Raw genomic sequence first — 23785 nt, 5'->3', positions numbered from 1 at the left:
CTTCTCAGGGATAACAAGGTCCTTATCCCTGTAGAAAGCAAGTAAAGGTACATTTTAAAAATTCTAGGAAAGATTTTAGAAGCAACTACCTCCTTCTCAGGGATAACAGGGAGGTCCTTATCAGTTAAGCAACTTTCTTACTTGCCCAACTGCATTTTAGATAGTGAGTTTCACAGATCCATATCCTAAACAGAGAAGACACACCCACAATGTGATTTTATCAACGGCCTTGCCATGTTTGAAAGAACTGATTGCCTCTTGTTTGCTTTCTTGGGAAACATGACTTTCAGATTTTAAACATGACTATAAAGCATGTCAGGTTTTCTGAAATGTCTGGGGGTGGGGAAAGGCAACACAGCCAAGTGTGTTGACTCTGCAATGACTAGAGGGACTCAGGCTAAATTTGTGGGCATTTTCACTGCATTAAGCTGGTTCCAGGAGACATACGGGGGCTGGGTTAATAATCTATAATTTCTGCACTACCTGGCCACAGCCTGTTTTGCTGTTTCTTTAAACAACAGATATTTAGCTATATGCTTGGTTATTGTGTAGTTACTTTAAAACTTTAGTTTTCTTGATAATAAACCAAACATATATTCCAGAGTGATTTTTGAGACCATTGGGATGTCTTTTACAGTTACTTTGAGAAATTTGGAAAATTTCAAGATAAAGAAACAAACGTGGCTGAGCGCAGTGGCTCATACCTGTAATCCCAGCACTTTGGCAGGCTGAGGCAGGCGGATCACTTGAGGCCAGGGGTTCGAGGCCAGCCTGGCCAACATGGTGAAACCCTGTCTCTACTAAAAATACAAAAATTAGTCAGACATGGTGGCATGCGCCTGTAATCCCAGCTACTCGGGAGAATGAGCCATGAGAATTGCTTGAGCACAGGTGGCAGAGGTTGCAGTGAGCTAAGATCGCACCACTGCACTCCAGCCTGGGCGAACAAGACTCTGTCTCAAAACAAAACAAAACAAACAAACAAAAAACAAACCTCAAAACCCCCACACAACAAATCCTACATATAGCTCTGCGTAACCTGAATGATATTAAGAAATAAAATAAAAAAATAGAACTTTTATTTGCACATCTCTTTGCTTCAGATAGATGTCCACAGCCATTGGTTGAACTGGTGCCGTCAGATGAGAGATCCAACAGGCTTCAGTCAAACTCTCTGGTGAGCCACAGGAATCCCCATTTGTGGGCAGCTTCTCGATCTGTTTGCAGAGCTGGCACTCTAGTGGCCTTTGAAATAAAGACATGAGGGGCCCTTGCGCTTCCGCTTGAGAAAACAGCTCTCCACATGCTCTGCTCCAGATTTTTAGTATTCTGTGATGCTTTTGCTTAAAATGAACTGTAATGTTTAAATTCTTCTCTATTATTTGTCTGCCATTTGTCTTTCTTACTTGCTTAGAACTGATCTGTTATTTGAAATTGCATGTAGTAAATCTAATCTTAGTTTGAAATTGTGCTTCAAAGAAAAATTTCAGTTATATTGAGCTAAATGTCTGTCTCTGCTCAGCATCAAATTAGATACACTGTTATATGAAACCACTTTAGGATTTTACTGCATATCACTTCTTATATATAACTTCTAAATCAGCTAAAATGATCCAGGTCCCTCAAACTCTACATTTGTTAACTGATTACTTATGGCAGGTGACATTTATGTTAATTTAATTTGTAGTATCAGAGTTCTGCAGTTAAAAGAGACTGGATCCTTTGAGCAGCCGGTTCCGTAGAAAATGGTCCTCACCTGCTCACCACAATCATTCCTCCAAATTATGATTACTTCCTCCTTAGTTTGTGAGACATTTGCCTCTGATATTGAATGAGTATAAAGTGGAAACATGAAGGAAACTTGGTTCAGATGAGTTGCAATTGCTTTCCATAACGTCATTCCATTTTAACTCAGATTTCAACTGGAGACAAAACTGAAAGACACTCCAAAGAGTTCAAAAGAGTAGTTTAAAAATGGGTGATTTAGATTCAGGCCATTAGTATGAAAATACTTTCCAAATTTGTTTAATCTTTGGAATGTGCAGATTCTTCATTTCTGTCCATTTCTCAAGATTCTGACTGACGTGGACATTATTTCCTTATTTGTTCAGGGCTGTGTGGTGAACCCAAGTGTCCGTTTGAGCCCACCATTCAGGTGGCCCCGAGATCACTGGCTTGCAGCTCTTGTCTTGGCAAATGTGACTTCCTTTATTTTGCCCTGACTGTCTCCTTCTGCTCTGCAGATGTCTCCTCGACGGTGGGACTAAAGATCTGATGGAAACGCATGAGTTCTCTGGGACTGCCCTCCACTCACTCATTCCCTCCTTCTCTTCTGCAGGGCATGGCCCTACTCGTGCAGCCTGGGAACGGAGTCTCTCTCCCTGTGCGTGTGCGTGTGTGGTGATACAGAACTTGCCTCTGCAGGACACGGGCACACACATCTGTGTATATGTGTGAGGTTTGTGAAGCAGATGTCTCAGAACCACAGCAGTAGCCGGATGGGAGGCGGGTCAGAACGTGCGATAAACACATTGATCCCTGAGGTCAGGTCTGGCCAGGAAGCCAACCCTGGGAAATCTGCTTGTGGGTCCCTGTGAAGAAGGCTGTGAGTCAGGCTGTTTTGTTTATTTTTTTATGCCACAAGAAGTAAAGTAAACTAGGTTATAAAAACACATTTTATTGCATTTTGAGATTTTTCTCATGAACAAACCATGCCTTTTTTTTTTGTTTCATGTGAGGTTGCTGTAAAGAACTTGAGAAGCTGCACAAATGCTCAGCAGGGCTTCATTCTGCCCATGCTCTTGGCTGAACGACTTTATATGCAGGTTGCTCTATAGTTCAAACGAGATTGCAAGACTGGCTCTTTAGGGTGAATATCTGGATAGCACTCTAGCTTTTTATTACCAAACAATGTGCAGTTTAGCAAAGTTGTCTCAATTCTGAAGCCGAGTCTATAAGGACGTTTACAAAGCAAACAATTTGTTCACTGTCTGACTGAATTCCGTGGGGAGAATACGCACATATAGTCCCCACCTTTTATGTTATAAACAAAAAGGAGGTCTCATTCAGAATGTTTCTTTAAGTCACAAATGTATTGCCTAGAATGCACGCAATGTTTTAAAATTCCAGTCTTCCATAAAACTTACAGGAATTCCATCGGCACCAGGGAATCCAGAAACGCCTCTTGCTCCCTATGAAGAAAGCAAATGAAATTAACCAAGGCTGAGATACCCGCCACCCTCACGAGGCCAGGGGAGTACAACAGCGGTGCATACCACGTCGCCCTTGGGTCCTGTTATTCCGGGGGCTCCCCGTTCACCCTTGTCTCCTTTGCGTCCCTGCAGTCCCGGGAATCCTTGTAATCCTGGTGGCCCGTTGTACCCCTGGGGGCCCACTGGCCCAGGCTGACCCTGTGGGAACAACATAGGTTCAATTTCCGCAATTAATCACAATAAATACCCATCAGTTATGGTTACTTTCAAAACTACATTTTTTTTTGCTTTTAAAGAGCTATGATCTACAGGGAACATTATATGTAAACCATTATCTACTGCCATGATAGCTAACAAAAGAAGTCAGAGTTTAAGAAGAGAAAATATGGAATGTGAGAAAAAAATTATCCTAAATTACTAAAGTCATGTCATTGTGAAATGATAATACTAGGTTGGGATGAAAGAATTAACTTATTTGGGTTCTTTTTAAGGTCGTTTCAGTATAAAAAATTTTCCAAATGAATTTCTACAATTTTATCTCTATTTTCCTCAATACAATGTATACAGTAAGTGTGGAAATGTATATTGCATTCAGATATCAAAATGACCCTCAGATGTTTAAGTGGTTAATCTCTCCTTTTGTTCACACAGAGGAAAAAAAAAAGAGCTTCTGAAACATATAAAAATGTTTGTCCACACTAAATAGGATGGCTATTATTTAAAAAAAAATTATAAGTATTGGTGAGGATGTGGAGAAATCAGAATCGCTGTGCGCTGCTGGTGGGAATGTGAAATGGTGCAGCTGCTTTGGAAAACACTCTGGCGGCTCCTTAACACGTTAAAAAAGAGAATCACTACAGCATCCTGCGATTCCACTTCTGGGTATATAGAAAGCAGGGGCTAGCGTTGGTACACTTACACGCATGGCAGCGTGATTCACAATAGCCAAAAGGTGGAAACCACTCAAATGTCCAACAACGGGTAGACGCCCACACAGTGGAATAGGACTCAGCCTTTAAAGAGGAAGGATGTAGTCACCTAGGCAGTGACACGGAAGAACCTTGAGGACTCTGTGCTGAGTGAAATGAGCCAGTCACAAAACGACAAATCCTGTATAGAGTCCCCTTATATGCAGTCCCTAGAACGGTCAAATCCATGGAGACAGACAGTAGAATGAGGGCTGCCAGGGGCTGGGCGGAGAGGGGTAGGGGGAGGCAGTGTTTCATGGGGACAGAGGTTCGGTTTGGGAAGATGAGAAAGTTCTGGAGATGGATTGGTGGTGAAGGTTGCACAACAACGTGAAAGAACTTAATGCCACTGAATCAGACACGTCAATATGACTCAAAAGGTAATTTTGATGTTATGCATTTATTTTATTTTATTAGTACCCTGGAACTTAATACAATAAAGTATCAACCCATCACCTAGGTGTTAAGCCCAGCATGTATTTGCTATTTGTCCTGATGCTCTTCCTCCCCCCGACCCGCCCACCGGCCCCGGGTGTGTTGTTTCCCTCCCTGTGTCCATGTGTTCACATTGTTCAGCTCCCACTCATAAGCGAGGACATATGCATATTTTTAATACAACAAAAGTTTTAAAATGTTACATTAAAAAATTAAAAATAAATTTACCACAATAAAAATGTTTTAAAAACGAGAAAGGAGGGGAGCGGAAGTTCTATCTCTCCTATGGCTGGAACTAACTATTGTATTATAGTTATATTTTAACATTTCACAGGCTAGTCCAAACTTAAAAAAAGTATGTCCTAATTTCTTCTTGAGACGAATGAGTCCGCTGTTGATTCATCACATGGTACCTTTACTTGCCAAGCCCCATTTGCTGTGAAATGTCAAATTCCTGTCTTGCCCTGAGATTGAGGGGGACCTGAGCCATTTTTGTAAGCTTTTCTTCTGTTGCCTCTAGGTAACTTCCTACGTAAACTGTTCAGCTGAGACGTGTCTGTCTTCACAGAATGTTCATAATGCCATTCTCAGCAATCCACACAGTTGAAGTGAAATGGGAACTTAAAAACGCAGCCCAGGGTACAGCGTTAATGTCACTGAGGCAGCAGCATGGAGGGGTGTGGGGAGATCTCACCTCCAAATTCATTACTGTTCCTAACTGGCAATTCCTTGAGATGTCAGGCCCCAGGCATCAGGGGAAGTAGGTAAGATGATTTTTTGGGGTGGAAGCTATCCACGCAGATTAAGGCTGTGGATGGAAGATGATGTATCCCGAATTTTGGGACCCCTGTCCCCTCAAACCAAGGGGAGCTGGGAAATCTCCCTCAGGGTAACCTGGTCTGGACCAAAGTCAGAGTTTTAGAGACAGTGGGTTCTCCTCTGCCCTCCACGTGTCCCAGAGGGGTCCTGTCACTGCCACATCAGTACTCACCTCAGGAAGCCTGATCTCAGGCCTCCTAAGTCGTGGTGAAGCCCGTGCACTTTAGTGTCTTTGGAGAACATTCTACAATGGAAGCTATTGCCACTGTGTTTCTACCTAGGCGAGGAGACTCATGGAAGATGGGTGGCCCTGGCCCTGGACGCACGATATCCCAGACTCATTCTATCTCCAATGCTTAGTGGTTTCCTACACGACATTTGTTGTAAGTTTGGGAACAAAACATGTTTTGATTCCAACTTTTGTGGATCCTTCCCAGTGATGCTCATTTTTGTTTAGTTTGTGGCTATGCTAGACTACAACCTTCTTAAGATTACATACCATGCCACGAAGCTCTACGCTCCCCTCACTATGTTGAGGCCTGCGGTTTGTTAGTGTCTGCTGGCTGTCTTCTGGGGGATAAAATGTTGCTTATCAGGACTGTTACTTTATTGCCCATAAACTACATATCTATCCAGTGGGATTATTATTTTTTTTTAGCCGACCAAACAAGCAGCAGTGACCAGTGGGATTATTTCATACAGTCAACTCAAAGGGAACATCTGCTACTAACCAAAATGGAAATATGCACGTCTTATTGATAAAAACCACATTCTTATCTGCATTCGTCAACCCTTCCTCAATTCCCTTTGATGGGGGAAAGTGGCTAACCACATCATGTACTCATTTTCCTTTCACTGTCAGTAAACCCCTTTCTCATCTTTATTTCTTGGTTAGGGAGTCTGACTTTGGAATAAAAAACTCGAGTCTTTCCTTTTATGGAGTATGCTGTAACCTTTTCTTTTTATTGAAGTGAAATTCACATAACATAAAGCCAACCATTTTAAAGGATACAACTCAGTGCCTTTTAGTGCATTCACCATGTTATGCGACCACTACCTCTACCTAGTTCCAAAACATTTTCCTCACTCCAAAAGGAAGCCCCAAACCCATTAATCAATCACTCCCCATTCCCTTTCCTCTCAGCCCCTGGCAACCACCACTCTGCTTTCTGTCTCTATGGATTTACTGATAAATAGAATCAATCATAACGATGTGTGACCTTTTGTGTCTGGCTTCTTTCAGTGATCATGTTTTTGGGGTTCATGACCTCATTCACTGATGGCTGAATAATATTCCACTGTACGGATAGACCACAATGGGTTCATTCATTTGTTCATGGACATCTGGGGTGTCTCTACCTTTTGGCTACTGTGGATAGCCCTGCTGTGAATATGTGTGTGTGAGTGACTACTTGAGTCTCTGTTCTGAATTCTTTTGGGTGTGTTCCTAGGAGTGGAGTCGGTAAATAGTGCTGCTATAAATATGTGTGCACGAGTATCACATATTTGAGGTATTGCTAAATTTCTTTTTCCACACTGACTGCACCCTTTTACATTCCCACCAGCAATGCACAAAGTTTCCAATTCCTCTGTACCCTCACCAATACTTAGGATTTTCCATTTTTTGGGCGATAGCCATTCTAGTGAGTGTCAAGATGGCATCACTTCTCAACAGTCCATCCTGAGCTTCTGATGAGATGGAACATTTCCCAGAATTCCATCCAGCTTCCCCGCTGAGAGAGGGCCAGGAAGAGCCTGGGCAGAATGAGTTAGACCTTAGTCCTCCCAGAGGGAGCCCTTTCCGCTGTGCACAATGTAAAGCCTGCCTTGCTGGGATTCAGTGGACATTTACAGCACGGCCCGAGGAGGCCACGCTTTGGTCATCAGGATGGAGCTTTTCCCCAGGATTTCCTGCCCACTAAGGAAGTGTGGTGCATCTATAAAGGGCAGCTGGGAGGACCAGGTACATGCCAAGGGTTTTCCTTTGTGCTAATCATCGTCCTTATCAACTTCCATCCTCAGTCAAAAAGTCCTGACAGGAAAAGTTATTTTCATCTCTTTCTTTCCTTTTGTGATAAGTGACATTAAAAATAAAAATTACTCCCAGAAAGTGAAGAGTCTAGTTTAAATGTCTTTGCATAAATCTCAAAAGCTCCTAAATTTCTAAAGCTCCTAATATTCCTCCAACATCCTTGAGAAAAATATTTCTACAAAGTACTTCTCAGAAGCCAGCAGACGCTGTGGACAGGAGTGCTAATGTCATGCCCCCTGTGCCCCGCCCTGCTCCCACCACCAGACCATGTAGAGGTACTACTTCCTAAGAAACAGGATAATGAACAGTATCGTTTAACTGTTTGTATCTTTCGAGATGATGCGTTGTTACAAGTTTTAAACATGGTTTCTCTCATTTTGTCCCCACAGCAACTGCATGCAGTGACACGAACTCCAGTGGAGAGGAGAGAGGACGGGGGCTCAGACGGGACCAGTGTCGGGGCTGGCCGAGGTGCACTCAGCTCTGGGGAGCTGGCTGACTTTCCAGGCCCTTACTGCTCCAAGGGAGGTCTGTGTCAGCGTCACCCGGGGGCTTGCTATAAATGCGCAGTCTCAGGCCTGGCCCCAGAACTCCCAAATGTGCATTTGAACTGATCCCCAGGGGACTCCTTGGTATATAAAAGTTTGAGAACCACTGTGCGAGACCACCATAACCCCCATCCTGGCATTCCTGAGGGAAGAGATAGGTGACTTTCAATAAGAAAAACCTCTTAAGCATGGAGTTGGAGCTCAGTAGAAAGGTCTGGCTTACTGGGTCATGCAGAGGAACATAGAGTATTTATGTGGGTTAAATATTATTTCTAATTCAATCAGTCTTGGCCTTATACTTCAGTGATATCTACAAGACAGAATCCATTTTGACTATCATGAGGACGAGGGTGTTGCACGTTGTTTTCCCTGTCTGAAGTCATGGCTGGGGCGCGCATGGGCCATCCGGGGCGGTTTTGGAAGCTGCAGTCTGAAAAGGCAGAGACAACAAATCCAGACTTGAACCCACATGACTCAAATACCACGACTGTGGAGCCAATGCGCTCAGGGTCCCGACACTGCCGCATTCCTGAATTGGGGAATTTCACTTCTGAGAAAGGAGGCAAAAGATGATGAGATACGGGCACACGCAGTGCAGCCCTACAGCCCCAGACTTAAACAAAGGTGGACAGATGGATGACTCATCAGGGCCCCACATCACACAACCCTGTGCTTTCCATTCATTGTTCATTAACCTTAAAATATGCCTTGGGTAAGGGAGTAGAAAGAGTTTCATTTATCAGAGAAGGATAAAAACAGTCTTGCCTAGGATAAAACTTGCTTCACTACACATCAGGATTTTTAATCTACAGTACAGTATTTTACTGGTAGAATAAGAATGAGCTTTTCATGACTTACCAGCCGAAATCTGAATAGTAGGAAATCCCTTCTCCTTCCTAAGCGGACTCTTCCTGTCTCACCTTTTATGGGCACTGGCGCCCAGCAGACGCCCATATCCTCTCCATTCCCCAGGGCGGACCCTCCCTCCCTTCCGCAGTGTGTTCCAGACCTTCAAGGCCTGTCCAAGGCTGCAATTCCTGGTGATCCTCCGGGGATTCCAACCTAAGTCCTAGTTAATTTCTGTGAGCTCTTTGCCACACATTTCAAATATGTAAAATGTCCCAAAAGGCGTAAAGGACTACTTTTTAAGCTCTAGAAGAATAATTCCACCAGCCAAAATTTAGAAGTATTCGTTGTTCTTAAGGATGGTCAGTTAGCATTTCTGAGCAATTTTTAGACTACCCTGGCAAGATGAAATTAGTAGCATGTTCCAAGGTAACAATAATGTAAAGGCTAATATTCGTACAGTATATTACACACATAACTATCAGCAGCCTATTCCATGCAACACAGAGCTGAGGTTAAGTTGGACACCTTCTATCTCTATCTCCTTATTTAGTATATAAAACCTCTGCCCCACCCCTGGGTACTATTCTTTATTAAGAATTTCAGTTATATGAGGTAGAATTATATGGACCCTTGGAATTTCTGCCCTCCAAAATTATTTGATGCAGACTGTATCACTAGTGTCAATACAAAGTAAATAACATCCACATGTAAAGAAACACACCTTCACCTTTATGTCACTTGATATACAGACATTTACTCAAAATGGACCTAAATGTAAGAGCTAAAGCTGTATCCCTTCTAGAAGAAAACACAGGGGAAAATCTTTGTGACTTTGGATTAGGCAAAGTTTTCTTAGATAAGACGCAAAGATTACAACCTATAAAAAAAAAGTTGGCTAGATTTAAAAAGTTTGATTGTCAAAAGATACTGTTAAAAATAAAAAGGCAGGGGACAGACTGGGAGACATATTTGCAAAACACATATCTGATAAACAACTTCTTCCGGAACATGTAAAGAACTCTCAAAACTCAATACTAAAGAAATGAACAACCCAACTGCAAAATTTGGCAGAAGATTTGAGCAGACACCACCAAAGAAGTTGTACACATGAAGAGATGCTAAACTTCAGTGGTCATTAGGGAAAAGCAAATTAAATCCACAGAGAGATATAACTGTGATGGACTCAAACGGTGAATACACACAGAAAAAGGTGGCCACGCCAAGAGCTGGGAAGGATGGCACCTCGAATTCCATGGGCTGCCCGCAGGAATGCAAAAGGGTGTAGCCTCTTCGGAAGACAGTTTGGCAGTTTCTTCTAAAGTTCACAGGACCCAACAATCCCACTCCTAGGTATACACCTGAGAGAAACGAAGGCCTATGTCCACACCAAGACCTGTATGAGAATGTTCATCCCGGTTTTATTAAATTAGCTCACTCCTGGGACTGCTATTCCGCAGTCAAAATGAACAAAGTGCCCGATGTGGGCAGCAGTGAAGGCTGAATCTCAAAGGCATTCTGCTATGTGAAGGAAGCCAGACGCAAATGCTACTTACTGTCTGATGCTATTTTTATGACATTCTAGAAAAGGCGAAACTAAAGACAGAAAACAGATGAGTGGCTGCCAGGGCTGGAGGTGGAGGGGAGGGACTAACTGAGAGGGCACAAGGAAAGTTTCTGGGGTAACGGACCTTCTCCATAGCATGATTCTGGTGGTTCTATGGCTGTATACGTTTGTCAGTATTCAATGACTTGCATGTCAATTATGCCTCAATAACCTTGACCTAAAAACAAACAAAAGAGCTGAGTAAAGGCAAAGATGAAGAAGACAAGCCGTGACATCACAGGCGTGTTGTTGCCCGGCGACCGAGATTATGTCCCTTCCAGGTATTCCTGCAACTGAGCTTATGCGATAGAGAACAGTTCGAAAAGGAAGGAGAGTCTACCCCTTTAAAGTGACATTTGTAAAAAAACATTTAGCCGAATGCTTTTTAAAAATGTCTGCCAGGGGCTGGGCGGGATGGCTCAGGCCTGTAATCCCAGGATTTCGGGAGGCTGAGGCAGGCGGATCACTGGCCAACATGGTGAAACCTTGTCTCTACTAAAAATACAAAAATGAGCTAGGTGAGGTGGCGGGCTCCTGTAGCCCCAGCTACTCGGGAGGTTGAGGCAGGAGAATGGCGTGAACCCAGGAGGTGGAGCTTGCAGTGAGCCGAGATCGCGCCACTGCACTCCAGCCTGGCAACAGTGGCAAAAGGGTGAGACTCTTGTCTCAAAAAAAAAAAAAAAAAGTCTGCCAGGGAAATAATCTGAAGAAACCAAGACCTAGCTTTCCTTGTATGGAATCTGGTCTGTCTGATGGTGATACTGACAGAAATTTCGAGAACTGTCTGGGACACAGCCCACAGGGCAGCAGAACTGAAAGTGGGTCAGGACCGAATTAGATTCAGGAGTGAAGGCGAAGTCTGGGAAGCCACTGGTTTCTGTCATGCTTTATCTCCATAGACAAATTTTCAAATCCCAGAAGGTACCACCTACAATTCTAAGATGCTGTTATATAGTTTTATCTGAAATGATTTGACTGGGGTGGGCGTATATTTTAAAGCAGAGAAAAAGTGGATGGTCTCCTCTTCCCCACCCATAGTATCAGTGTCTGAAAACCCCTGCTCCTTCTTCTAAAAATAGGCAGCACATGGGCGGTTGTGCTCAATGGCTTTTAGCCCAAACTTTTTATAGTCTGGATATGATTTTGCCTGGCATGTGTTGGAAAAGTTGATTTTCTGGGAAAGCCTTTTATTATCTCTGTGCTCTCAGCAATAAATACATTTCATTTGCCTAAATGTGAGTCATTGTGTAATAGACTGACGTGATTTCCTAAGCCTGCTTATCCTCTAAGAAAACTTGGAGTCTGATTGTGGATAAATTCAGGGCCCTGACAGCCCGGACCGCACCTGAGGAAGGGGCCAGGAGGAAGCAGATTCTGGAGCCGCAGGCAGCACGCAGAGAGCTGTGGCTGTCAGGCCTCGAATGGGTATGAAACGCTCTTTCTAATTTAGCACCGCTGACATGCAATGTGTCAATGCTCAGAGCATCACCCTCACGCAGCCTGGATGTCATGAAGAGGTAACGGATGCTGTGGTGGTGGCCTCCACTTACATGGTTAGAGAGTGACCATTAGCATAGGCGGCAACTACTGAGCTACCGGGATCACACGATGACTGGCAATTAAAAGAGCTAATTGTCTATACTTATGACCTCACTCGCAGGTTACTAATTTTCATGTGCCAACTGCACGTGCCAATATTTTCCTGGTATTCTTAGGTCATCTTCACACCCAAGAGCATGGCATGACTCATGGCCGAGATGGTGTGTTCCCATTGCGCCATGTGACTGTCATTACCCCATGGGGCCTCTGCAGGTAGTAAGCAGCTAACAGCCTGCAGAGTCTGCCCCAGGTGGAAGCAGAGAGGAAAGGCGTGTGGGCGGCCTTCCAAAGGCTGGCGCCCGGTGAGCTGCGCAAGCAGGCTGCCTGCCTTCCAGGGTGACTGCTCAGGATCTGTGGCATAGCCCAGGGACAGGACCAAGAGTTATATGTATTCTGCATTTAGACTGAAAAGCAGTCTATATATATGAGAGAAAAATATTCTTGAAGTTAGCATTATATTGAGTTGGTTCCGCTATGATAAAACAAACAAACACCACATTGGCCAACTAAGAAAAAAGGTTACGAGCCAAAGGTAGGGCGGTGGGCATGGGGAGGGGGTTTGAACTGGCTGTGATGCACAGCGTTTTCCTCCTTATCTTTATTTGCAATGTTCCTGAATAGGACGTGCTTTAAATAGATCTCCACCTTTTCTGTTGTTAGAAAATGCTTGATAACCACCATTGTCCTCCTTCTCCTTTGGCTACTTACTGCCTAGTTAACTGTTATTTTATTTTGACTTCATTTTCTTACCCCTTTAAAAAAATTTTATCTTTTAATTTACATACATTCACTTTTTTTGGAGTGTTATTTGGTGTGTCATTAACATACACAACAAATAACAGAGTTGTGTAACCACCACTATCAGCAAGAGACAGAAAAGCTCCATATCACCCAACATTCTGGGTGTTGCCCCTTTGTTATCAAATGCTCCCTTCTCCAAACCTCGGTCCATCCCTCATGTTTCTCCCTCCATGTAGTTTGCCTTTTCTAGACACTCACAGAAATAAAACCATACAGTGTGGAGTCTTGAGCCTGGCTCCTTTCACTTAGCACAGTGCATTTGAGATTCACCCAGAGTGTTGCTGCCACAGAAAGACAGGGGAAAAATATAATTAACAAAAAAAAATTCTACCATACAGAAACTAAAGAGAAACACGGCTCCAAAGTTCTTACCTAGAGTATGGATTCATTTTATTTTGGATAAAAGAATATTTCCTTCTCATACATTATGATACAAAAACAACCTTTGTCTTCCTTAATACGCAAACATAAGCCTCATTCCCTAGCAAAAGTCTTATAGATTATAGACAGTGATAGCCATTTGAAATTAGACCAATATAATATCACTTTTCACATTTACATCTCTGCTCTTTGCCATTGGTAACTGATTATTTTCCCAAAGGCTTCACAAAATGTTGGACTTGGAAGGGGCCTCAGAGAGCATCTGGGGCGTCTGAGAGAGATCGGGGCGTCAGCAGCGTGAGAGTCACCTGGGGGCTCATTACCTATCAGGCAGGGCGCTTGGGCCCTCTCCTGTCCTGCATTTTAACAGGGTTCCGGGTGATCGTTCTGAAGTGGTCCCTGTCCCAGGAATGGCCTGGGCTGGCTGCCAAAGTACCAACTACGGGGAGTCTCAGACCTTGTGAATTTTCTGGTCTAGCAGTTTGGGAGTCAGAGGAAGGAGCCTGGGAAGAATTTATGTATGTATTTTTCTTTTTCCTTGTTTTCTTCTTTTTAATTTTTTCATGTGAGATGGGTCATGTGCTGACATCTTAACAAGGTTTGAGAGAGGCATGTCTCAATGAGTGTGAATGCCCCAGCAGCATGCTGATGACCCACAAAGAGACGGCATTTATCTATATGGAACACATATTTTTTGAGTCGGGGTTTTGCTGTTGCCCGGCTGGACTGCAGTGGCACAGTCATGGCTCACTACAGCTCAAACTCCCGGGCTCAAGTCATCCTCCTGCCTCAGCCTCCCAAAGTGCTGGGGTTACAGGCATGAGCCACCACCCGGTCAGGAGTTGATGTTTCCAGCAAGGCCCCCAAGCCCTTCAGATTCACAGGCAGGTTTGGGAGCCAAGGAGTGTGTCTAATTCTCACGTAGACAGGTGAGGGGGCAGCCCGGAGAGATGAGCCTCTCACCCACAGCACCTGGACCCAGTGGTGCTCTGCATGTAGCAATACCCACCTCCCACGCCCCGAGGGTCCCACACGCTGAGGGTCCCACGTCACAGTCTGGGCTGCTCGCCACCGCCGAGCACTGCTGGCTCATGTCTCATTTGTGAAGCGAAGGTGGGGGGGCCCCTGAGAGCCCTGTCTGCCTTGCCCCCAAGCCACTGTGTCAGCTCTGCAGGCTCTGTGAGCCACCGCACCCCACCCCGCCGTGGCCATTGGGGTTTTTTTGTCCCCTGCTGCCCTGGCACACCCCTTCCCACGCTGGCACAGTGCACTGCACTCTCCAGTCTAACCGAGTGCCTAGCGGTTGGGCCGGTTTCTCTGGAACCTCAGGGCCATGGCACACGCAGCCCTCACAGCCTGCGGCTCTCAGGGTCACTAGAGGATGTGACTCAAGCACGGGCTCTCTGGGGGCATCTTCCCCTCCTCACAACTGGAGGAGGCGGCTGGGGCTCCTTCCCCATGGCACACTGCAGGGCACTGCCATGCTACATCTCTGGACCCACATTTCATGTGGGACCGCGAGGCCCTTGGAGGTAGGGACCATGCCTCATTCACACTCTGTCCCCAGCATCTCTTGCAGGATTTGACACACAGAACACACTCCATGTGCTGTCTGTTAAACACACGCGTTATGGCACTGCTATTTACCCCCTCTGCCTGGCTGCAGAATTCATGTTCTTCCCACATGGAATCTTCTATTTTTAGACCACGTTTCTGACCATTATAATGACTTCCCAATTTCTGACGCCGAGTATCAGTGGGTCATGCTGTGGAGGACTTCACCCTCTCCTTTGGTCCCTCCCACCCTCCATTCAATTCCTTCAGTCACCTTCATCTACCGGAAAACATCATCCGCAATCTCAACTCTTCTCCAAGCCCTGTGCCCGCCCAATGGAATTTCTGATTGTTCGTTCCATCAGATATTCTGGTTTTATCACCTGCATTATCAGGGAGAAAGTTTTCCAGGCCTCTCAAGTGGAGTCATAAAAAAGGAGACCACCAGACTTGTGGAAAGGAGGGCTGGGCCAGTAAGGCCCGCACTCAGCATCTGATTAGATAAATCAGACCATCTGCTGGGATCACACTAGAAAATGAGGCAAGGGCTCTGGAATGCCAGGACTCCCTCCTCCAGATTTAGTTCTGGTAATATGTGAACCAAGTGTTTGGAGGACAACTGTCGGTGATAAGCCAGACCTGCGTAAGCAATTCAGGGCAACTACTGTGACTCGGGGGCGTAAAGGTTATGGAGGGAAGGGGTGAGTTTGTCAATGTAGGTCTGTGAGAAAACTATAAAAGGAAGATGTTTAATGCTTACTGAATGTCTCTGTTTTAAAATCAGATTTCAACCTTAGATCCAAAAAAGACACGTTTTTGTTTGGTCTTTTTACTGTTTCTATGCCAGGGTATGAAGTCAGCAGATTCGGAGTGACATGCAGTTCCGGTGGTGAACACGAGGTGGCAGGCAGTAGCATCCACTGGCCCTTGGCTGGAGGCACAGATTTGCAAACAGCAGTGATGTCAAAGATTTTGAGATTGTTTTGGGTTACAATGACTCATCTCGATGGGAGAGAGGGCAGCTCCCTCATTTGTCAGGGGGAGCTCGCCTCCCATGGGGAAAGGCCTGACTGCAGAGTTCCAAAGAGGTCGAAAGAGCACATCGAATTCCATTTTCCTTTCTACAGGGTGGTTGAACAAACTCAACCACTGATTCGTTGGACAATTCCCTTCCCTTTGACTTGCTTAAAGGAAAGTGTTCCAAATTTGTGTATTGGCGGACCTGTTAGGCCCAGCCCATTGCAGAGGGTCCATGAGAGAGTGTTTCAGGTTATTAGCTTTGACCCCTGGCTGGGACTAAGCTGTAACAGCAGCTGACATTTTTAGACTCTAGAGTGTTCACTGTTTGGAGCACTTTCCAATAGCCTGTGTAGTCCTCACAAACCTCTACGAGGTAGGTACTGTCATGGTACCCATTTTATGGGTGAGGAAACTGAGGCACAGAGAGGTTTGGGCCATTCGGCTGGTATATAAAAGAGAAGATTCATATGGGGCTTTTCAAAAGAGTTCCATAGGGCATTGCCATCCACACACAGACTTCCCTTGAGGAACAGACATGACCTTAGACTCTGAATATATCTTTTCCACTGATCTTCCTGAAGCGGTAATTAAGCCAAAAGCAGATGGACAAGTTGTCTACAAAAATAAACAATGTATGCCTGGGGTTCATGGAAATCCATACAAAACCAAGCCAGCCACAGTCCTGCAGAGGTGATTTAAGAACATGGCTTCTCTGCTTTAACCCTACCCTGCTCAACTGTAGCCATTTCACGGCTCATTAATCCCCCTCCCTGCTAGAGAGTGATGGGTAGAAAAAGAAGGTGAAACCCAAACAAGCCATTTCTGTTACTTTTTAGCAACGCTGGTGAAAAGGTATGCAGAGGAGGCCCCTGGAGCTGCAGGCTAATATTCTGAAATATTAACACACTCCAGGGAAATATTTAGACATAACCTATGCTTTCTCTAGCTTCTCTGAACAGATTCGTTGTTGAAAACAGGCTGCCTTAGGAAGATTTTCTAAACAGCTGTGGAGTTCTGCATGCTCAAAAGGTTGGCTGATTAAGCATATTCTGAAGCAGGGTTTAGCTGGACCTTGGAGAAGACGAGCTTCGTGTTCCAGGGGAGCTGTGGGAATCAGGAGGCCACCTCGCGGAGGCACAGGTTCCTCGGGAGAAGGCTGTTGTGGCTGAGAAGGCCTGTAGGGAGGCCTGGGTGCTGACCACAGATAGGAGCTGAGATGGGACGTGGGAGACAGTGGTAGAAGTCCCTGCAGTAACCCCACAGGCCATGAGTGAGGGCTTAAGAGCATTGAGAAGAAGGCAGCTGAGAGGAGAAATGTGCAGAATGGTGGCCATTTGGTTTGTGAACAAACCGAAGTGATTTAACACTGATCAGTTAAACACGGATTCACGTGATTTGGAGCCCCGTGCAGTCAAGAAGGAAGAGTACCAGATTTGAAGTGCTACCGGGGTTGAATCCCAGCTCTGCCAGTTTTGTGATCACAGGCAAGTCACTGCCCTTCCCTGAGCCTCATTTTCTTTATTTGGGAAATGGAAATATTCACTGATAGCACCTAGCTGGGTTTTCTAGGAAAGAACTGACGTTACTGTTAAATCAGTTCTGATGATCTTTCCACCAGATGGAAGAAAGATGTCACTGTTTAGATTTCTGAACAAACCAAGCTGCTATAACAGTAACAGTAACATCAGTAACATATTTTGTCGTGAAGGAAACAAAAGGGTATGAAAGTGGCTTCGAATTTGATGTCAAGAAGAAAAGGAAAGATAGGGGAGAAAAAGAACAGGTGCCGGGGGTCATGTACGAATGGGAAGGTTTTAGGGAGGTGCCAGATGACAGCACCAGTGGCAGAAGCCCACATATCAGATGGTTAACTTGGAGTCCATGTCACTGAACCCCAAGGGGCTGTCCAAGAACAGAATGAGTCTCTCAGTGATCAGAATTATGTTTGTTTACAGCCAGAAGATACCCTCAGGATGTCAGCAGCAACTTAAGGTATCTGAACATACATTTGACTGTGAACATGTGGAATTATAAGCTTGGCAACAACGCCTAGAGAAAAACCTGGGCTAACTTTGTGATAACTGCAAGCCCCCCGAGGGGAAAGGGGACGTGGCCTGTGAGTGGCTGAGCAGCCTGGCTTCTTGCTCACGGATGTCTCACGCTCCCTGTTGCCTTGAAGCTTGGTGTGAGGAAGGTTAAATGGCGGACAGTAAAAGCCAGATCCCAATCCAGTCTTCCTCATCTCTGTCTTTAAAGGTATCTAATATTTTGGAAATCACCTCGCTAGGAACTTGTACAAAGCTACTGTCCATAGTAACACCGAGTGTCTGATGCTGGTCCTGGAGCCACTGGCTACCAGGGCCACTTGATGGCCCTAGCATTGGCCCTGGGGCGGGAAGGACGTGTGGGCTGGGTTTCACCATGCCGGGGTTATTGTCTGTTGTCTCTCCAGTTAACAAAGGGCTGGTGCTATCTGGACATCCTGCACTCCCCCTAAGACTCCCCGGTTTGGAATGATTATTTGGGCGAATGCTGAACACACATCCGCAATTAAAAAAAGAACAACAAACCACAAGAAACTGATCTTTCTTCAGTCTGGTGGAAAGATAATACACGGCTCATTTGTCCAGACATGAAGCCTGGGGTCCTGGGTGAGAGGAAACCAAGTGACATTAACTTCCATTCCAGAGAAGTGACTCAGCTGGCGCCCTGTTCTCATGACACGGGCGAAAACAGCCTCCAGAACACTGGTTCTTCCCAGCGGCATTTGTTAAAAGAGAAATCAATAGCAGTTTTCATCCACAAAATAGAAGGCAACAACTGAGGGCAGCCGTGCTGCCCCGATACGCTTCCTGAGCATTTGGTGTTACAAAGGTGTAGCAGCAGCAGCACAGACCCCAGAGATGCACCCGGTTCATTAGGAGCAAGGAGAGGGAAACTAGAGTCCTGGGGTGGGTCTGTGCTGATCACGGTACATTCTTGCTTTCCTTGGGGTTGGAATATCCATATTGCGATTTACCCGTCACAGCCTGGGTGGTCAGCTTCGTAATATTAATAAGATTATTCCTAGAAAGCTTCACCCGTGATGTTTTTGTGAGATTTTTGTGCAAGAATGTGTGTATATGTGTGCATGTATGTATGTGTGTGTGTATGTGTATATGTGCATGTGTGTACATGTGTGCATGTGCGTGTTATGTGTATGTGTCCGTGTGTATATGTGTGCGTGTGTGTGCATGTGTATATGTGCATGTATGTGTGCGTGTGCGTATGTGTGTGTGTATATGTGTGCGTGTGTGCATGTGTCATGTGGCTGTTGTGGTCTTCTGCTCTCATTATGACCTGGGTTTGTCTCACTGTGAATGTACTGTTCAGCCAGGCAGGAGCAATGCCTCAAGGATGTTTGGAGCTTTCTCTCTGTGTCCACGCCTGGCTATATGAAAGGCCTTCCACACCAATGCATCCCGCTTCCTCACTCCTAACGGAGCCATGACCCCGACGATGGCCAGAGGGTGGCTCTGCGTGTCTGGAACTTTGGATATGCTGCAGTGGCAACACCTCTCACATCAGACAGGAGCGGGAGAAGGGGCAGGACTTGGGGATGGCCAGCCGACGGTGAAGCCAACTCTCCTGCCCTCACATCCCAGAGTGTGGGTTCATTCTCTTTTCAGGAAGCATGGTGATGGAAGAATTTTTCTCTATTCAAAAAGAACCTGGACATATTCCAAAGCCACTTCCTGTCCCCATTCACACCTTGAACCATGGCGAGCTGGTTTGTGGCCTGACACTCTTCTTCAAGGGCCTGCAATGCCACTATCCCCAGCTGTGAGGGCCCCTCCCCGCCCTGGGGACCCTGGCGGCCCCGGCACAGCTGCCCCCTCCCTCCTGGAATGGGCTCTTCTGGTGGCCACAGACCCGCCTGGGTTTCTCCTCACACCTCTGGCCCCTTCCTGATTCCTGTTGTGCTGAACATTGGAGTTCTGCTGCTCTCTTCCCCTCCGAACTCATGAGGTGGGATACCTCATTCACACCAAACGGCTTCAGTGAACGCTCAGAGGCGGATGGCTCCTACCTCCCTCCTGGACGCCTCTGTCGAGAGGGTCTAGAGATACTTTAAACTCAGCAGGCTTCGAGTTGAACTTCTTACCTCATTTCCTCCAACCTTGCTCCCAGCAAAACTCCGAAAAACAGAAACAACCCCTCCCCTTTCCTTCTCTGCTCCTTAACTCAGTGAATTGCAAGGCCCATAAGCCGGGCTTCAGAACCTGAAAGGGGGAGCCACTGCTGACCCCCGTCCTCACACTGCACTGGGAGGGCACTGATTCCATTGGGCTTTCCGCCAAGCATCTCTGGAGTCTGCCGTTTCCTCCACATTCCCAGCACCTCCTTCCTGGATCTGGACTTCCTCATTGCTTGCTTGCATTAACTCTGGAACTACCTCTGTGCACCCCACCCCGCTGCACCCTCATGCATCTCCTCTCTTAGCTGCCTTCATTCAAATTCTGAAATCCAGTGTGCTCTCCGACCCCTTTCTAATGTGAAAACATGAAGACCCCTCTGCTCCCTGCAGAGTGAAACTCGGGTTGGTGGGTGTGATGCTCAGGCCTCCTGGTGCGTGTGCCACGGCTTTCTAGGTGCAGCTCCTCTCTACCCTGCACTCTGGTGGCTGGAGCCCCGCATACATGGTCCCTCGCTGTGTCTGCTGACATCCCCACAACTGTGCGACGCTGTCCTCGCAACACTGGCCTTTCCGTGTTTCTCCTGGCGAACTGAACTGAGGCATCATTCCTCCTCGCTCACTTCTTCAGTGTCCCAGGCGGGAGCTTCTCCAAGCCCTCTCCTGCAGGGTTGGACCCTCCCACACCGGCTTTCCCACCCGAGGGGCACAGTGCTGCCCTGGGCCAGAGAGGGTGCTCGTGAAGGGTTGGTTTCATGGTCAGTGCAAGTAAATATCAATTATTTGAAATTATCTCCTCCATCCCAACGGGTCTATACCACAGAGATTCCCAGCATCATGGAGAAGCATTGCCTCCTAACTGCCCCGCCCTCTTCCCCGAGGAGGCGATCGGGGTGGGCTGCTTGGATACCAGCCGCCTCTTGCAGGATGAGCCCCAGGAGCAGGAGACCCTGCCGGGACCCTGACGGCATAAGGGGAGCAAGGCAGACTCTGGTCCTCTACCTTTCAGCCAGCAAGATTCAATTCCTCACAGTTTATCAGTCCTCAAGTGTTTAGTAATCACCATAGGAGTGAGGGCTGCTGCCAAGGAGACATATACACACACGCACAGATGTATACATACATACTTGTTAAATTTAGAAGGTGTGAAGAATAGGTGACAGAGAAAAACCATGAGAGAGAACAAAATGTATGAACTCTATTAGAAGTTAACTTCTGGCAGTGCAGTAGGAAAAGCATCTCGGCTAATGTATAAATTACCAAGAAAAAAAAAGGGTCCCACTAAAAACACCAGGTACTCACATCTAAATTTCTAATTAAATTACAATTACTTTTGAAGCTCATCCCCCATAGAGAAACATCCTGGGATGTGCTCTAGGATGGACCCAAGTTTTGCTTCTATTGGAGCCGGTCATGCAAGAGTGAGAGGTGTCCATTTGCAAACAGATTTGCACGCAGGGAATTGCTGTGAATTTACTGACATGCTCCTGCTTATGCTGTCCCTTCCTTAAGACCAGACAGCCTGCGAACCCTGACGTGTATTTCCAGTCCTGTGCAGGGCTCTCAGCCTGGGACTGCTTGGGGCCTACACCTCACCCACTTCTCCCCCCATCTGCATTGATGAAGGAAGCCATCAGTGTCTGTAGGGGCAGCAGAGCAGCTTCTGCAGGCCACTCCCACGTTTCTCTGATTTCTGACAGTCCGCTGGTTATGAACGACAATTTACTATCTGCTTTACATTTGGGAATTACGGTGAATGCTGTCATAGGATTTACTGGCTGCTCAGTTTGGCAGTGATTTCTTTGAGCCAAATATTACTTTGTCATGCAAGACAGTAGCAGTTTCTTGGAAGCTGCAGATCTGACATGCCAGGAAAGAATCCAGGCAGCAGACACTTGATCACTGCAAGAGCAGCCATAGCTTCCCCTGATCGTGATTCATCAGAAAATGACCTCCAGCCACAAATGCGCTTCATTGTTTTCAGCTGTTCTTCACTCACCTTCCCAAGCTCATTCCCAGAGACCCCAAAAATGTGCTGGGCTGGTACCAGCAGGTTCCTGGGATGCGCTCTTAGAATCTATTGAGCAGCATTAAAACCAAGGCCACCTGCTAGTGGGAAAGACACGAGTCACTCTCCCCTCTTAGAAGATCCCAGAAACCAACAACCAAGGGAAAAAGTGAGGTGACTTCAAATAGTATATAAATTGTTCAACATGTAAGTTGTCCATACCTGCAGCTACCACCTCTTCACAAAAAGGGCAACTCAACCACGTTCACCTCCACAGAGCCGAGATCAGGTGAATGGGCCCTGACTGTGGGGCCATTCACGTCCTCCAGCCTCTCCCCCTGTCTAACTTGGAGGTCCCCTCCTGGTGTAAGTTCTATGCCCTTCAAGGAAAACGTCGGATGATGGAGAAGACGGGTCTGGGAGTGGAGGCAGAAAGCCAGAAGGGGCAGGAAGGGAGAACCCGGCTCTCATGCTCCTGGGGTGGGGGCCGGGGGTGGTTCCCACACCGGGACCCACTAGTGGGCGTTTCCTGGGACACAGACTCAACCCAGGCTTCCATACAGCCTTGTCGAACACATCATGAGTCCCACCCTTCCCGAACCTCCACAATATCCACCAGCATCTATTTTGTGTTGGTCCATTTCCCAGCCATAATTCACCCTGGTGACCTCTGAAATAATCTGCTGCATTTGGATTTTACAAGGATTTTCTAAAATGTTTCTCTCTAGCCCAGATCTCCCTCCAGGTACCATCCTCTTCTTCCTCTCTTCCCAACGTGTTTTAATTTTATTTATTTCTTTATTTATTTAATTTTGAGACAGCGTCTCACTCTGTCACCCAGGCTGGAATGCAGTGGCACGATCACAACTCACTGCAGCCTCAACCTCCTAGGCTAAAGCAATCCTCACTTCTCAACTTCCTGAGTAGCTGAGACTACAGGCACGCACCATCATGCCTGGCTAATTTTTTTTTGGATTATGTTGCTTACTTAGGCTGGTCTTGAGCTCCTGAGCTCAAGTGATCCACCTGCTTCAGCCTCCCAAAGTGCTGGCATTACAGGCATGAGCCACCGTGCCCAGCCCCAACTCATTTAAAAAATGGTGTGGATTCTACCCTTGTCTCCCAGAGGTACTAGGTCCTGTGGACCACTCCCTCCACCTAACCTCCTCTTTCTCTGGGAGACCTGTCTGTGGCTCCTTTCCTGTCTCTCTATCCACTTGGTCTTCATTTTCTTTTCAGGGGTTCCTGCCTGGACTCCTTCTTAATCAGTACTGTTTCTCAGCCCCACCTCCTAGGTCCTGCTCTTCTTCTTACACACACTCGGCAATGGTGGGTCCATATGGAGACCCTCCGGTGAGCTGTGGCAGCTCCTCCTTGTTGTATTACACTCCTGGCACCTCCCTGTTGGCCTAGCACAAGCCATGCCTTGTGTCTTAGCTGGGGACAGCCTCCTGGCCTCCCCCTGCCAGGCAGTGAATTCTGAGAGAGTAGCTGCCTGATACAAGTCTGCATCCCCTGCCCATATCACAGAATCCTTCACACAGTAGGTGTCAGCATGTTCGCTGAGTATATGAATGATTGGAATATATTGATTTTTATAAGTCTGGTATTGTAGAGGAGTAGCAGAACCTTCAAATACGAGTCTGCATCTAAACAGCTCAATTGACCCAGAAAGTTTACCTTAAAAAGGCAATAAGCATGACTAAAATACATCTAAATACATCATACTTATATTATTTGCTAGCTTTTACTTCTTTGTTTTGAGCAATAACTGCTATGGTC

The 23785-nt window shown here is 46.2% G+C and overlaps 1 protein-coding gene and 1 non-coding gene across 2 annotated transcripts in view; both read right to left on the bottom strand.

Annotated features, from left to right (window-relative positions):
• COL4A2 (collagen type IV alpha 2 chain) overlaps window positions 1-23785 on the bottom strand; it is a 205335-nt gene that overhangs the window by 81915 nt on the left and 99635 nt on the right. Inside the window, exons 5-6 of the mRNA XM_030813682.1 lie at window positions 3276-3410; window positions 3147-3191 (exon numbers count right to left, since the gene is read on the bottom strand). Coding sequence (XP_030669542.1) covers window positions 3147-3191; window positions 3276-3410 — 180 coding nt within the window. The remainder of the gene's footprint in view (window positions 1-3146; window positions 3192-3275; window positions 3411-23785) is intronic.
• Window positions 13812-13912, bottom strand: LOC115835337. The gene has a single exon (XR_004030322.1). It is a non-coding gene; the product is annotated as a small nucleolar RNA U13 (small nucleolar RNA).

The sequence above is a fragment of the Nomascus leucogenys genome, chromosome 5 (assembly GCF_006542625.1).
Source record: "Nomascus leucogenys isolate Asia chromosome 5, Asia_NLE_v1, whole genome shotgun sequence".
Classification (NCBI taxonomy): domain Eukaryota; kingdom Metazoa; phylum Chordata; class Mammalia; order Primates; family Hylobatidae; genus Nomascus; species Nomascus leucogenys.
The sequence above is the reverse complement of the archived record's forward strand: the minus strand, read 5'-3'. Positions and strand labels throughout refer to the sequence as shown.